Source organism: Hyposmocoma kahamanoa, unplaced genomic scaffold, assembly GCF_003589595.1.
Source record: "Hyposmocoma kahamanoa isolate Upper Pololo Valley unplaced genomic scaffold, ASM358959v1 64, whole genome shotgun sequence".
Taxonomy (NCBI): Eukaryota; Metazoa; Arthropoda; class Insecta; order Lepidoptera; family Cosmopterigidae; genus Hyposmocoma; species Hyposmocoma kahamanoa.
Window position 1 is genome coordinate 7567691 of NW_020653852.1, and position 16186 is coordinate 7583876.

The 16186-nt window shown below is 41.3% G+C and overlaps 1 protein-coding gene across 1 annotated transcript in view; it reads right to left on the bottom strand.

Annotated features, from left to right (window-relative positions):
- LOC113230843 (adenylate cyclase type 10-like) overlaps positions 1–16186 on the bottom strand; it is a 71749-nt gene that overhangs the window by 33879 nt on the left and 21684 nt on the right. The window contains exons 6-13 of the mRNA XM_026464942.1: positions 15678–15782; positions 14688–14910; positions 13292–13485; positions 13149–13222; positions 12441–12602; positions 10816–10828; positions 10283–10410; positions 4538–4672 (exon numbers count right to left, since the gene is read on the bottom strand). Of these exons, the coding sequence (XP_026320727.1) occupies positions 4538–4672; positions 10283–10410; positions 10816–10828; positions 12441–12602; positions 13149–13222; positions 13292–13485; positions 14688–14910; positions 15678–15782 (1034 nt within the window). The remainder of the gene's footprint in view (positions 1–4537; positions 4673–10282; positions 10411–10815; positions 10829–12440; positions 12603–13148; positions 13223–13291; positions 13486–14687; positions 14911–15677; positions 15783–16186) is intronic.

The following is a 16186-nucleotide window of genomic DNA, read 5'->3' on the forward strand; positions in this document are numbered from 1 at the left end:
GTACCGCCAGAGGCGCTGTTCATTTTCCCATACTAATTACGATTTTAACGCAAACGCGTTCGTTACGTTTGCCATGATGAAAAACTTACACTCGAGCTACAGGTGATGAAAATCGTTGACCGCGTAACTGGTTCTTAATTTTTGGAAATAAATAAAAGTCACAAGGTGCCAGGTCGGGACTGTACGCGAGATGGCTCATATGGTCAACGTTGTTCACCTTCAAAAATTCATTTGTCTGTCTGACCGTGTGAGAATTGGCATTTTGTGGTGCAAGTTGATACGGCGCTTACTGTTATTTTTACGGAGTTTGTCAATAACTTCCGGCAAACAAATGGTCGTGTACCAATCACTATTCATGGTACAACGATTCTCCAAAGCAACAGTAGCCACGTGTCTAATTTTATTCAAAAAAAGAAGCAATTATCCGCTTAAAGGCATTTTGCACGCGCGCCCCTTTGGTTGGTTTCGGCTCATCTCGAAAGACCCACACGCTCGATTGCTGCTTTGTTTTGGGGTCGTAACCATAAATCCATATTACGTCACCTGTTACTATGTTCCACACCAAGTTTGACGCACCTTCATTGAATCTAGTAAGCATGGCATTGCACCAAGTGACGCGATCCGATTTTTGAGCCTCAGTCAAATTGTGTGGGATCCGCCGAGAGCACAGCTTTTTCACACCCAAATGTTTGAGCAGTATTGATTGTATTTCATCATCATCATCATCATCATCATCAGCCTATTGCAGTCCACTGCTGGACATAGGCCTCCCCTAATGCACGCCATTTCGCCCTGTTCTCGGCTTGACGCATCCATTTCCTGCCAGCAATCTTCCGCAGATCGTCACTCCATCTGGCTGGAGGGCGTCCCACACTACGTTTGCCAAGTCGTGGTCTCCACTCAAGAACTCGTTTACCCCAGCGGTTGTCGGTTCTTCGGCAGATATGTCCAGCCCACTGCCACTTCAGCTTGCTTATCCGAAGAGCTATGTCGATCACTTTGGTTCTCTGTCTGATAACCTCATTACGGAGTTTATCTTTCAGAGAAACTCCGAGCATAGCTCGTTCCATAGCTCGCTGAGCGACTTTAAACTGGTGGACTAGCCGTATCGTGAGTGTCCACGACTCAGCTCCGTACGTTAGAACTGGTAGGACGCACTGGTTGAAAACCTTTGTTTTCAAGCTCTGCGGAATGGGTGACGAAAAGACTCGACGTAGCTTCCCAAACGCTGCCCAGCCAAGCTGAATCCTCCTCCTGGCCTCCTTCTCGAAGTTATTTCTACCTAACTGCAGAATCTGCCCGAGGTAAGTGTATTCGGAAACAACTTCAAGAAGGTGGCCATCGACGCAGATGGGTCTCGGATCAATGTGGTCATTGATCATGACTTTGGTTTTATCAAAGTTCATGCCGAGACCAATCCGCCGCGAGGCGGATGCTAGGCTGTTCAGCATCTGATCCAGTTCCTCCAGCGATTCTGCCATTAGGACTATGTCATCTGCAAATCGCAAGTGTGAGATGTACTCGCCGTTTATGTTAATGCCCATCCTTTTCCAGTCCAGCGTCTTAAACATATCCTCCAATGCAGCGGTGAACAGTTTCGGGGATATGACATCCCCCTGTCTCACCCCTCTGCGTAATTGGATAGGTTCAGACTGCTGGTCCTGTACTTGGACACTCATGGTAGCAGCATCGTAAAGACATCTCAACACTTGTATATAACGATAGTCTACTTGGCACCGCTGTAAGGATTCCAGGACAGCCCAGGTTTCGACAGAGTCAAAGGCCTTCTCATAGTCCACGAAAGCTAAACACAGGGGCCGATTATACTCTTCGGACTTCTGTATAATCTGCCTCACTGTGTGTATGTGGTCTATGGTGCCATATCCTCCCCGAAACCCGGCCTGTTCCGGTGGCTGAAACTCGTCGAGTCTTCTTGCGAGGCGATTCGTGATGACTCTAGAAAACAGCTTGTAGACGTGACTCAGGAGTGAGATGGGTCGGTAGTTTTTCAGTAGAGTTTTATCTCCCTTTTTAAAGAAGAGAACTACAATACTCCTGTTCCACGCCCGTGGAGTTCTCCCGCAGTGAATGACCAAGTTAAAGAGCTTCTGAAGTTCCTGGATAACAGGAACTCCTCCAGACTTCAAAAGCTCCGAAGTAACTCCGTCTTCACCGGGGGCTTTTCCATTTTTAAGCTGTTTTAGAGCCAACACGATCTCGTCTTGACTGATTTCTGGCAGGTCGTCGGTATAGTGGCGCGTCAAGGTGGCTCTCAAATCGTGATTGTCACGCTGGACCCGAGGAGCATTTACAGCGTACAAACGGCCATAGAAGTCCTCTATCTCGGCGAGTATCTGCGGCTTTGACGTAACGGTTAGGCCATCGTGCGTTGTAAGCTTCGTCAGGTGGCTCCTTCCAAGCTGCTGAGTGAAAACTTTGGACCCTCGGTTTCGCTCTATCGCCTCCTCAATGAGGCGTGTATTGGAACTCCGAAGGTCACGCCGTACCATCTTCGCAATCTGCTTGTTTAGGTATGACCTCTCTGACGAAGTGGCCTGGATGTCATCGCGTCTTTTCGTCATAAGTCGCAGAGTCTCATCCGAGAGTTTAGACTTCTTTCCCGTACGCTGCAATTGACAGAATTTGATGCCCTCGCTTCTCAGCGTCCCAACCACGCTTTGTAGGGCCTCGTCAACGTCCTCGGTGGGTTTCAGCTCGACGAATCTCGCTTCGAGAAGTTCATGGAACTTCTCGGAGCCCGCCATGATCTGGAGTGGATTAGGACGGAGCGTGGACTTCATCAAGCGGCTTCTTTCAAGTTTGACATCGATATTCAGAGAGCCTCGTACAAGTCGGTGATCAGATCCGGTGCTAAACCTGTTGATCACTGAGACATCTCTGAATATGTGTCTCTTGTCCGTCAGGATGAAATCGATCTCATTTTTAGTCACAGCGTCGGGGCTTCGCCAAGTCCACTTCCTTTGAGGCTTCTTCTTGAAGAACGAATTCATCAAGAAGAGCCCCTCGTGCTCGAGGAAGTTGACTAGCGTTTGCCCCCTGTGATTCCTTACTCCATAACCATGCGGGCCGACTCGAGACTCGTCAAGATTTGGGAATCCCACTTTAGCGTTAAAGTCCCCCATAACAACGTTGAAGTGAGCCTTGGTGGTGTTGTGTAAGGCTTTCGATATGTCCTCGTACATATCTTCTACATCGTCATCCGAATGTGTCGAGGTCGGTGCGTAGGCCTGAATGATCTTCAGGCTATACCTTTTTGATAGCCGAAGGATCAGGTACGCTACCCTGTTCGACACACTGGAGATCTCTTCAACGTTGTTAGAGAGGACTCTGTTGACGAGGAATCCTATACCACCTTGGGATGTTTGATCACCCTCGCGGAAGTACAGTAGATGGCCCGAGTCTAGGGTTATGGTGTCCTCTCCCTCTCTTCGGACTTCACACAGCCCCAGAACATGCCATCTAATGTTCTCCAGTTCCACTTCCAACTGTGCAAGGTGTTCGTCAAGCCTAAGAGTTCGTCCGTTAAACGTAGCCAGGGTCAGTTGTTTTTGGTAGCCTGCGGTAGCCCGGGGATTCTTAGCACCCCCTACCCCGCCGGTACCATGGCCGCTACCGTGACCAGGAATAGCGGGGCGACCGGGAACTGGGGGCCTTCGATTGGTTGTGCCGTCCATGAAGGGGGTTATTGCCCATAATCTCCACGCTGGGCATGCGGGTTGGAGATCGCAGGGCGCTGCCTTTGTACTACCGACGCTGCTGCCCGTCGGTAGCCAGCAGATTTGACAGCGCCAATGTGGGGAAGGGCTATACCGCCTACTACCGGTCGCCAGAGCCTCGTCGGTTACTGCAGGATGTACCGCGTGCAGGTGAGGTTGACAATAAGAGCTGTGATGGTGTGTGCCCCCTTACATCCCCTCATGTCTATGCCTAAAGATGCCCGAATCTCATAGTATGTCACATGCCTGTTTGTTTTGATCATACGGCGCACAGCGTCGATATTTTTGTTGTTCACAGCAGTGGTCGGGCGACCATCACGAAATTCGTCACTGAGATTCACACGACCGCTTTGAATTCTGCAAACCAGCTGATATAGTCGTCTTGCATGGTGCTTCATCGTGCTTCAAAAGCATCTTGAAGCCGGGCGAAGCTCCGCTGAGCTGTTAAATTACACTTAAAGTCGTAGAAAATCATACTACGAAAATTTTCACGAGTTAAATCCATGGTGATGTAGACAACCAATTTCTAAAATGACGCAAAAACAAGTGACAGTCAGATGAAACAAACTGTATTCTACAGCCAAAGAGTTGTAATTACTTTTTAAATATTGTTTATGTAAGCGTCCAATTCCGGAAACTTATAGAGCGCCCTATGTATATTAGTGAAATATCGAACGCCAATAACAATCGTCAAATAGTGAGCAAATGTGATCGTCAAAATACATTAGTCGAATAAAAAATAAAAATCGAGCAAATCTGTAGGCACTTTAAAGATTCTAAAGTATTGAACAAATGCCTACCAGTTTACAAATGTTTGTGACCATCACCCTGACGCTCAGTTCAGCAAGCAAATCGCCCGTGTAAGTGTAGTTTTCGGGCAACGGGAATTGGCAATCGAAGATTGTGTTTAACGCGAACAATTCTAAGGGGGACATCTTAAACAAATCCAGACTGTATGAAAGCAAATGAACAATGTTAATGCATAATGAATGAAACCCGATAACGCAATTGTAAAAAATAGAGATGCCACGAATAGTGATGTGGCCAAATACCGAATATTCGGCCACGACTGCCGAATGTTCGGCGTAAGATATGCATTTCACGCGTGACCTGTTACGCCCTGTCTCATTGCGCTGCGTGCGGAGGTAACGGGGGTGGTTTTTGTTGAAAAAGAAGTCGCTACTGATGATATGCAAAATGATGAGAATGTGGAGAAAAGTTCTATTGCACATTAAATTGATTTTTATTTGAAAACTGTTCGCTTAAATCGGACGGCAGAGCCTTACAAGTGGTAGTTAGCAAACGCAAAGCAATATCCAAGCCTGTCAAAATTTGCTAAAATTTATTTATCGTCTCCGGGCAGGAAATGTTTATGAGGAAAAACGCAATCGTTTGTTACAAACCAATGCTGAAAATTTTGCTTCATTCATTACAACCTGCCACTGATTGATTTTAAGTAACAAAAAAAGTAATAAAAAGCAACAATTTGTGATTAAAATACGTGATACATTTTGAATATGTGCTTTTTTTTCATTATTTGATATTGACTATGCGGCCGAAAACTACGACTATTCGGCCGAATACCGACTATTAAAAAAAGTGGCCGATACCGAATAGTAGCTGAATATTCGAGGCATCTCTAGTAAAAAGTGATATGTAAAAAACCTACATCAGCACAACCATTATATCAACTTAGGTATATTTGCGTTGACATCACTGAGGGTAGTTTCGGAAATGTATGAACTCGTAGCAGCAAACAAGTCACTGGGTAAAGTCAAGTGAACGCGTTGCCGGCAGTGAATGCGTAAAAGTGGTTGCTATTTAGTAAATATGTAAGAGATGCGTATATGTGTAGAACATTTGTTCCTACCTGTATCTCAACACGTTTTCAAAATTATTACGTAATTGTGTAAAGCTTGTTTTGGTGTTCGTCAATGAGGTTTTCCCCGCTTCCCCGTCAATTATCAGCATACGAATCGCTTGATACGGTGTCTGCTTCAAACAAATAACCAAGTAGGTATAATTTTACTCGTTTAGGCAAACTGATTGTTTAAGGGATGTAAAAAATGGTTCGACCTTATTCAGCTGATGCTGGTGAGGATGACAAAGAAACTAGAGAAAAAGGATTGCGAAAAATGAATATGTGTATGAACACATTTTGTGCATGAGCACAAAATGCATTTATTTTGTGCATGTGCACAAAATGTGTGCCGTCAATAGGAAATTAATGTTTATAGAAGGTTATAGATATATCTGTGACTTGGTACAAGAAGCGCCATTGCAGTGGCGCGGTAGCCGCGCGTAAAGTCTTCATTTTTCACTTGTGACTGCTTGCACAAATAGCACGCGCGTGTCATGACCGTAGCGCTGCAACTGCGCTTCTAGATATTGCATGAAATTAGTAGTGGAGCGACTGCTGCGCCACAGACGCGCATCGAGATGTGAAAAAGCGTTACATCTCTATCACCGTCACTTACCTACTAATACAGCTACTACTACTGCTACGGCTACTTAATAGTCGTTATAATATAATAATTTAAGGTTTATTGAGATAGTTTGAGAAATAACTCCACTAATTTTGTTATAATTATTAATACAAATTTTTTTTTGTCCCACCGGGCCGAATAAAAGCAAAATTTTCTGTGTGTTCAATCTTTGTACATACCTATTAATAATCATAATAATTTAAGTTATTACTCACTTTGAAGTAACATTTCATTTCATTTGGAAAGTTGATCCGCAATTACTTTTCCAGTTTTACAGGCTTAGGACTGTCGCGTCGTTAAAAAGACCATGAAACGTGTTTATTATTTTGGATCAACTTCGTAAAATTATCTTATTTATACTTTCAATATTTACACTGATCTAATTATTTCTTGGTTCATAATTAGAAATAAAAAATAAAAGCGAACTACAATGAATGGCACAGTTGTTAGTCGCTATAGAACGGAGATCACGTATGGTTTTGTTTGTAAAATACGTCATTATGTCGAGATGTTAGTGACGGAGACAGTTATGTGTTTTTGGAACGTCGTTCGTTCGTAAAAAGTCACGGTGTTACTATTTGACTGCTGATTACCGTGATTTTTTTCATCGTGACGTTATTTCCCACCCACCGCTACGCATCACAGCAAAGCAACAACGGCAAATGTGGCCGAACGGTTACCATGCCGGACTGCCAACTGCCACGCAGGGGTCCCAGGTTCGATTCCCGGGTCGAGAGAAATATTTGTATGGACTACATTTATTTCTCTCGTGAATTTAGGTGTAATTTATGGTTGTCCATGTGTGTGTCCATGGCATCCGCGACACAGGGTTTCCCTAGTGTGTGCGTTATTTACTTATTTATTTGAAGGCGCCCATATGTCCCTATTACTTAGCGCACTTCTTGTACAGTCAAGAGCACGTTAAGCTTGACACTTTGCATTTTGGACCGTTCTTATCGTAAGCGGCATTGAGTTGAATTTAAATCTTAGGTGTCAAGCTTGACGTGCTCTTGACCCTATACCAAGTCACATACGTTTTTATAGCTCTCAGTTATACATCTATTTCAGCACCAATGTTGTAAAAATGGTCGCGCCTTTTTGTAAAACGATTTCTTTGCAATAACAAATTCATGCTCTGATTTAGATAATGATGGTATTCAAGCCACGTGGGTAAAGTATTCCTCGGATGACAAATTGCATAAAACTTACCGCATCATGTGGAAAGAGAGTAATATGGGCTCCAAGAGGGATTAAATGAGAACTGATAATGAGAAACTCATCCATCAACCGGCATTTACCCACTAATCTTGGTCCCTAACGAAGAATTAGTCCAGTTAAAATCTGATTTCAAATAGCATGAAGCAAAATGGCATTTTTATGACATAAATTAATTATAAATAAATTGGTAGTAATAAATGCGGAATACATAAAAATTTATGGCTGTCGTCATTGACATAGCTGTCGTAGTGAAATTGTACTACCTCGCCTCGAATTCAAATGTTCCCCCTATGTCGTCACGTTTTATTATCGTTGGACGACTGTCGTGTCTAGACTGTTCCCATATCACGACTATCTGTCGTGGACGATTTTTTATCGTTGGACGACTGCCGTGACTAACTGTTCCCACTAGATCGTGACGACAATTTATCGCGTCACGACAGCCTCCTTGTAGTTTGCACGACAAAATCGTTTGCTGCACTGCAGCTGCTTGTATTTCTATATTTTTATTACACGAAGAAGAGGCATCTCCACATAATACCCACCACCTGTCAATCCTGTAGATTTTCAATGAAAATCGATTCAATAGAAAGGTAAATCGAACTGTCCTGATAATAAAGCAACAAATATTTTGTAATAATATATATAATTAAATTTGAACAAAACTCAATTCACTACAAATATTTAGACGTAAATAGTTTTTGCTCCCGAATTCGGGTTTTAACCCGATTTAAACCCGGCGTTAACAAAGCGCCGGGTTAAAACATAGGCACTTGCCCATCTCTGGCTACGACCCAACGTTACTGCAAAGCAAGCAGAGGGCGAGGGGTACGAGAGGGGAGGGCAGGGAGCAGAATACGTGCGGACAGCGTTAAATAAAACGTGAGGACAATAGGAGCTGCGACAATCTGTCGTCACGTTTTTATCGTGACGTTGTTTTATCGTCTGACGACTGTCGTTCTAGCTGTTCCCACTGTGACGACAGTTTGTCGTTGAATCGATAAAAAATCGTGAACGACAGTTAATCGTGTCGTGCTATATGTGGACAACTTCATTTACATATACAAGCCACGACCCTAAACTGTACAACAATCTATCGAGTTCTTAGGTTTTCGCGATTGTTACACATAGGAAATGAAACTATTCGGATTTAAATCGCGTATATTTGTTTTTTCAAACAAACCGTCGTTTCGGGCCCTTTACAGGTCCCATGTCAACCGTGACCATTTCTGTCGTTTCATTTCCTATGTACAACAATCTGTCGTCACGACATAGTAGGAACGCACCCTTAAGATAACTCAGTTGACGACGGATTCGATTTGATATCGTACGATTTCTATTCATTTTTATTCACAACACCCGAATCGAACGTCAAACTGTCGTGTTCGAAACCGAAGCGAAATGACGTCACACCCGTACGATTACTCGAACTTCTCGACCGGCAAAGGCCACAAACGTTATTCAGAACACAGTTATCGAATGAAAGTTACTGAACGTCGTATTGTTTACAAAACAAGAATGTGTTATGGAAATCTTTTATTATTTTACATAAAATCTTTATTCTGTTCAATTTTATTAATGTATTTCAACGCAAGTCTAATACATTCCTATATTTTAGGCCTTAAAGGCCTAAAATATAGGAAAAAAAATGTGTGTAAAAGGATTTTCATTTCACCGACTAACTCCGTAAACGCTGTTGGATAACGATGTCGCATCCGAATCCGAACCGAACGTGTAACAAGAACAGAACGATATCCAATCGAACGATCCGGTTAAAATATCGAAAAGTTCTGAATCGGGACCCTGAATCGGTTCTATTGCGCGCGTCGAGCGACAGGGCATTGGCCTTATTTCAGAATTATTTTTTTTACAAACGAAATTAAAGCCATATGTAAAATGTATATCGTATACGTGTGCCATTTAGTTCAGTTGATATAAAAAATTTTTTGAAAATTGTATCTTACTTATAACGATGCCTTCAAATTAGACGAGAGGTGGAATATTTTCTTGAAATTTAAATTTAAAATTTAAAAACCTACCTTCCCTACCTTCATTCCAACAGAAAAATAATCATCAAAATTGGTTCACAAATGGCGGACTTATCGCGTAACATACATACATAAAAAAACATACAGACGAATTGAGAACCTCCTCCTTTTTTTGAAGTCGGTTAATAGAATGATACACATGATATAAGTTTTGGAGCTGCTGCAAAAATTTTACCTCCGGAAATTATTTGAAATTTACATTGTTGAAATTTTAATTCTTAACATTATGCTACAAATATTATAATTTACCTATAATAAGTGAAAAATATTTAATAAATTGGAGATTTTATGTATACTGCCTTGTACAAAAATCAGTGAATCGAAAATAATATTACTTTGTAATGTGGATAAATTAATACTCAAAAACGAGACATTTCGGAACGCTTTTACAAACGCTTTTACAAACGAAACTTTCGCTCGAGGAGCACGGTACAAACAAATGGGAGCACAAGTTTGGTACATAGAATTGAATTTAAATTTTGGGCAGTTTGGAAATTAGATTTCATCTCACTATGCACTTTCACTAGTACCTATTACACCTATAGGGCTAGCACAATTGGGCGCGACATCTCTCACAGATTTCTCGCGCTTTCTGTCGCTCTAGCGCAAGTTGCGCCATATCCGTGCTAGCCCTATTGGTGCGAGTACGTTTTTGTATGAAAATTATTTTAAATCAACTACTTCGGACATTGTGGTAACGCGTCAAATAATGCGACATACAAAAACTAGGCACATACCATCTCCATCAAAAATCTTCTAGTTACCTTCCAAGCAAACTTTTTTAGGTACTAACCGTAAGAGCAATTGCGTATTTGTGATCGCGATATCTAGTAAACTGCTCGTGTTCATGTTCAATCGCATTTTGCAGGACTCTCTTGAACTGTCGTAGTTCCTCACTGCGATCGAGTAACGGGTGTCGAACTACAGTTATTTTCTCAGGCCATCTATGGAAAATAACATTACCCGCACATCACAAAGATAATTTTCCCGTTTTTGCTTGATATCAATTGACACGACAAATAGTCGAGCGCCTGATGGTAAGCGAACGGGAAAACTTTTGAAGTTTTTTTTTTATAACACCAAGTGACGCGACGAACAAGTCGTGCGCCTGGTGGCAAGCTACACGCCTATCCATAACAGTTGCAGTGCCACTCAGAGCTTTAAATCGCAAAGATCTCAGGGGCATTGCCACTGCGCCCATCACCTCGAGACATAAGTTGACAAGTCCCATGTGTCTGTAATTTCACCAGGACCCTTACCCTTCCAAAAAAACATTGCAGTGGCACTTAAATCTTTAAACCGCAAACATCTGTGGGGCACTGTCACAGCACCCGTCACTCTTACACAAAGTCGACAAGTACAGGGTCAAAAGCACGTCGCGTCGCTTGCGATAACGAGGGTCCAAAGTAAAAAGTGTCAAGCTTGAGGTGCTCCTGACTGTACCACGTACCTGTAGCGACACTATCACCTTTAAAAGTGGAACCCAGTAATGCTCACATTGCTGCTTGGCGGCAGAAATACGTAGGTATGGAAGTACTTCTCTGGATCAACTCTTTGATGGGTTTACTAAATAATTAAATCATAGTATACCTACGGAGGAGGATACGTGTTGGGTCATCTCTGGACAAGTGACGACCACACGAGAAAATTTAATCAGATGTAGGAAATGGGGTGGATGGGAAATGTCCCAAACGTGTTTGATTTCGCCGCTCAAGAGTTTATTTTTGGAGTCACAAAAAGGAGGAAGCACCTCTAGTGTAAAATAGTATGTATTAGTTTGTTAAAGTTACTACACATAGTTACAATCTGTATTAGTATCAATATTATAGTGAATTGCGTTTTGTCATAGTTACTTGTATGTGTAGTTGGTTGCTCTATTTATTTTGTGTATTGCGAATTTAATTATTTTTCATTTTAGTTTATGTTTATTTTTATGCGCGTGTTTTATACATCTGCTTGTCCACAACTGCGAGGACAAGATGAAAATTAGTGCTGTGTATGTACGTATGCTCTACACAATGTGTGCTGTGCTTGCTACCCACTCCCCTGCCAGACAGTAATTGTTAATGTTGCTAATTGTAATTGTTGTAATTTTAATGTCATTGAATAAGTTAGGTACGTTTATGCTCAGGCCACACAGAGGTGGCAGCGGAAGCGTTCCGGGCGCGGGAGTTTTTGTAATGTACGAGTTTATATGAACCCAGCCACACTGAACCACGTTTCAGTGTGGCAAGGTTAATATAAACTCGTGGCCAGAGCATTAGGGCGCGTGTCCACGCTAAGAAAAGTCACCGTATAGCTGCTAGAATTCGTGTCGTTTCTACATACGAACTTTGTACACTGCCTCGACCCCGGACAAGAAAAAATCTTGTCTAGCTCCGACACGACGCGCTATACCGCTATTGTATGGGGCGGGGTGAGGTGCATTGTCAGTAAACGCGCGTTTATGCGCGTAGACGGGTGTTGCTTAGTAGTCAATATATACAACAATATATTTCCTCCCACAGTCGGTAGTAAAACGACGGCTACCTGAAAGACTCGTAATGCACTCACACATTTTACCCTTTAGGATGCTTTTGTCCAAAGGCATTTGTATCGTGTACATACGCACCATTTTCCCGTCTGCAACAGACACGACATGTTTTCGTGGCTATATCCGACAAAGTTCTTGTCATGTACCATTCTCATCTTTTCTGTAGCAAACACGTCGAATTTCTTAGCGTGTATACGCGCCCTTAACGTTTTGTGTGGTGAATAAAAGGTTGAAAGGGTTTAAATGGATCGTATAATTACCTAAGTCCAAGAAAAAGTGTAGGCACATGTACAACTGAAAAGTACGTATGGCACTATACCAACAAGAGTAGATAAAGGCGAAGATCTTTGGGAAGACGCAGACGAACCATTTTAGTGAAAGTTATAATGTTTCGTTTTAGTTTACGTGTTTGTAAAACTAACCCTGACTTATTAAATTCATAGACAGGTCCTGGCTTCTTAATCCCTTTCAGGTTTTTATATTCCATCAGTCTGAAGAAATCTAGATCCAGTTTACTACTCACGAACGTTTCTTTATCACATGTTACGATATTTGGGTAGGCAATCATTAGTCTCGCTGCCTGAAAAAACGAATAACGAACTAAAAATATAAACTAAACTAATTGGGTAATATTGGGGTAAAAAAAAAATATAAATAAAATAGTTGAATTTTGGAACACGCTGTATTTAAGGAAACAAACAGTCATCAACAGACAGGTAATAAACCGAAATTGATATACATACAGACCTAGAGTTCCATAAACAAAAACTAAATAAAGATGATAGGCGAAACAAGATCACAAGCAAAAAAGAAGCGTATATAAAAAAAGGAAAATAAAACACTTAAATAATTTATGCTACTTAATATACATGTACAAGTACACTAAAAACATAAAAGGAATAAAAAACTAAAACATTTTATACGAAGTAATTTTATCACACTACATTTGTTGTTAAAATAAACCTTCTCTTACTCCTACCCTGAAACCTTTGAAGAAATCCCAAATATAACCCATAATTACATTATGTATTAAGCCTACGTTCAGTCCGTTCCTCGTTGTTGAGGATCAATTGGCCTATTTAGGCCTTTTACAAAAAAGAAGGTTATGCGTAAAAATCTAACCAACCTTGTTGACAGCCTGTCCAATGACGGTGTACTCTCGTCGCAATACATGACCTACAACGCCACAATATGTTCTTCCTGAAATTAGATACTAGCATAAACGATCAGTCAGATTATCTCGTTTTTTTAGTCGTTAAAAAGACAAACCTGAAGTAACACCAATAGAGACACTAATAATATTACGATCAACAAGTGTTTCCTTCAAGCAGTAAGCGCATAACAACGCTTCCTGGGCCTCTTCCTCATGTTTCAAGCCTCGCAGGCCGAACACAACCAGGAACATCATGTCTTTGTCGAACATTGACACTTTGTTCACAAGGCCGCCAGCTTGGGATGAAATGCTGGAAATAATGAGCCGTCTATTTATTTAATCAAAGACCTTATTTCTGTGTTGTTGTCAAAAGGATCTTTATAAGGCTCTACGTTTTTGGAATACCTACCCATGACCAAAATCCGAAAGAACGGGACGTTAAAAAAAACAATGTTAAGTACTACGTCAGTGGTTAGTGTCGGTGAGACTTTAGAAAATGACGTTGTTAGTATAGTGGGCAATTCTACATATGACTTTAATAAGAGTGAAGCAAACGAGGGTAATTGAGTTGCTCGCCGCCGCCGCCCGCTTACGCCCGCACCTAGGAGTCTACTCTCATTTAGCGATGTGCGATTGTGAATGATTTCGTTATTCGAATCATGTCATTCGAATGTCAAATTAGTAACCTACTAATTTTCATATTCGAATGATTTGAATGATCATTAATTACTAATTAGTAGTACTAATCCATAGATTCCATAGAGCATTTCTGCTCGGGATCACCTAGCCCTTTTTGACATAAAAGTAAATACTGTAAATATGACGGGGACAGGGATATTTTGGTATGGATATGATGAATGAGGTGTTCCGATATAATGATCATTCGACTCGTGCACCCGACCGAATGGTATTGGCATTCGGTATAGAATCAAAGTCGTGCATCGCATTCGTTCGTAACAATGACTGTCATATTGTTTTTTAATTTGCTTGTGTATTACTTATTTGACAGTAATTGTTACAGACGGACGGAGAACGAAAGTACAGGGCCTATACTACAGGGCAATCAGGCTTTGGCGAGTAGTTTCCGTCGAGTCACCGCCCAGGAATCTCATGATTAAAGAACACGGAATTCGACTTAAACACATGAGTTGTCCTTTAGCAAACATGTCAGAACCTCACAGTAGTTTTCTGTTTTAAAAGAACGGGACGTTCTTTGTGTTTCTAGAGGTTTTTATTTTGTAACCTTGAAGTCAAGAAAAGTATTTCCGTCTAGACTCCCTTCTTGGCTATTAAATAATAAATAAATAAATAATAAAGCACTTGTGTTATGGAAATCGGAAACGACGGTACCACAAACACCCAGACCCGAGGCAATATAGAACAGTTAGTTTTCTACGCTGACCCGGCCGGGGATCGAACCCGGGACCTCAGAGACGGCGACACTATGAAAACCGTGTGCAAGCCACTCGACCACGGAGGCCGGTTATTGGTAATAGTAAAGAAGCCACTAACTTATAAACCGTCTTGTAAGCATTATCGACGATGGAAATAAGCACATCCTCAGTCACAGTCTGCGTTTTAATATTGAGAAATACAACGACCACGTTACGGATCTCCGTAAGGAAGTCCATAGGTTCGTCGTTATCCACGGCTCTGAGTACAGGAGTTACCATGAATCGACGAAGTTCTGGCCACCAGGTGCTGTGGGCCAGGGCTGCAATCACTGCTGGACGGACTGGAAAAAACTTCTTCTTTTAAATGTTATGGCTCCATCGAAATAATCAATGATTTTGCCAATGACAAGTAAAAATAACTATGTACGGTAGTTTAATGGTATTATAAAAATTATACAAAAAAAAAATGGCGATTTCGCCAATGTCCTATGAGAATTTAAAATCACTGGAAAAAACATAAGAAAGAAAAGAAAAAACTTTTTGTGGAAGTTACGAGGACAGCCGGATGATTTTTCATTTTTTTATAATTCTTAGTGACGCGACGAGGAAGTCGTACGCCTGGTGATTAGCTACACGCCTGTCCATAACAGTTGCAGTGCCACCCAGTCACAAGGATCAGAGTGCCACTGCCGCTGCGCCCGTCACCTTAAGACATAAGTTGACAAGGCCCATGTGCTGCTTGGCGGCAGAAATAGGTAAGGTGACAATACTTCCCTGGATAAACTCATTAACAAGGAGCTCTACTGCTACTAATTAAAAAAAATTAAATATAACACTTGCATTTCAAATATGAGATATATGTTGCAATAAATAATGACGTCTCTATTTAAATGTTACTGTTAGGCTAAGGTACTTGAACTTTGCAAAATGAAATCTAAAATTAAGCAAAAATATATAAAATATATCTTTTTCTAATAATTATAAAAAACGAGTGAAGTAATTTCGCAAAAAATAAAAGAATGTCATTGTTCTAAATCATCATAATTTCATTACAACCAATAATAGACCTAATTTTTAGATTTTTCAAAACAATATAAAAAATACTTACGTGAATATTCTCTGTAATTAAATGTGCTGTCTATGGATTGATTACTCCCTATGCCCTCTAAAGAGTATGCCGAATTGGACAGCATTTGAATTCTTCGCCTTGTATCTGAACCGAATCATAATGTTTAGTTATGTATACATGTGATGACTGATGATACAGGAAGAGCGTAGGTACAGAGAGAAGTCTTGGAAAACTCTACACCAATTAGCAACTGTCATCGTTTCTCCGTTTGGTTTTTTTACTTCATAAGTCTTATTACACAGCAATTTTTCCGTATACTGCATAGACATGAGCACCGATAATAAACCAACCGGCCGGCGGCGCGCCGACAAAAGTGTCGGGGGCGGTGGCGTTTCGGCGGCGCGAGCGCGACCCTAAAACGAATTTGTATATCGGTGTTTGTTTATACAAAAACCGTTATACAAATACTTTTTCAAAGGAAAAAATAAAATAACGTATTTTCTATAGTAATCAATTTTTTATCAGTTCGATCAGGCGCTCCGATTGTA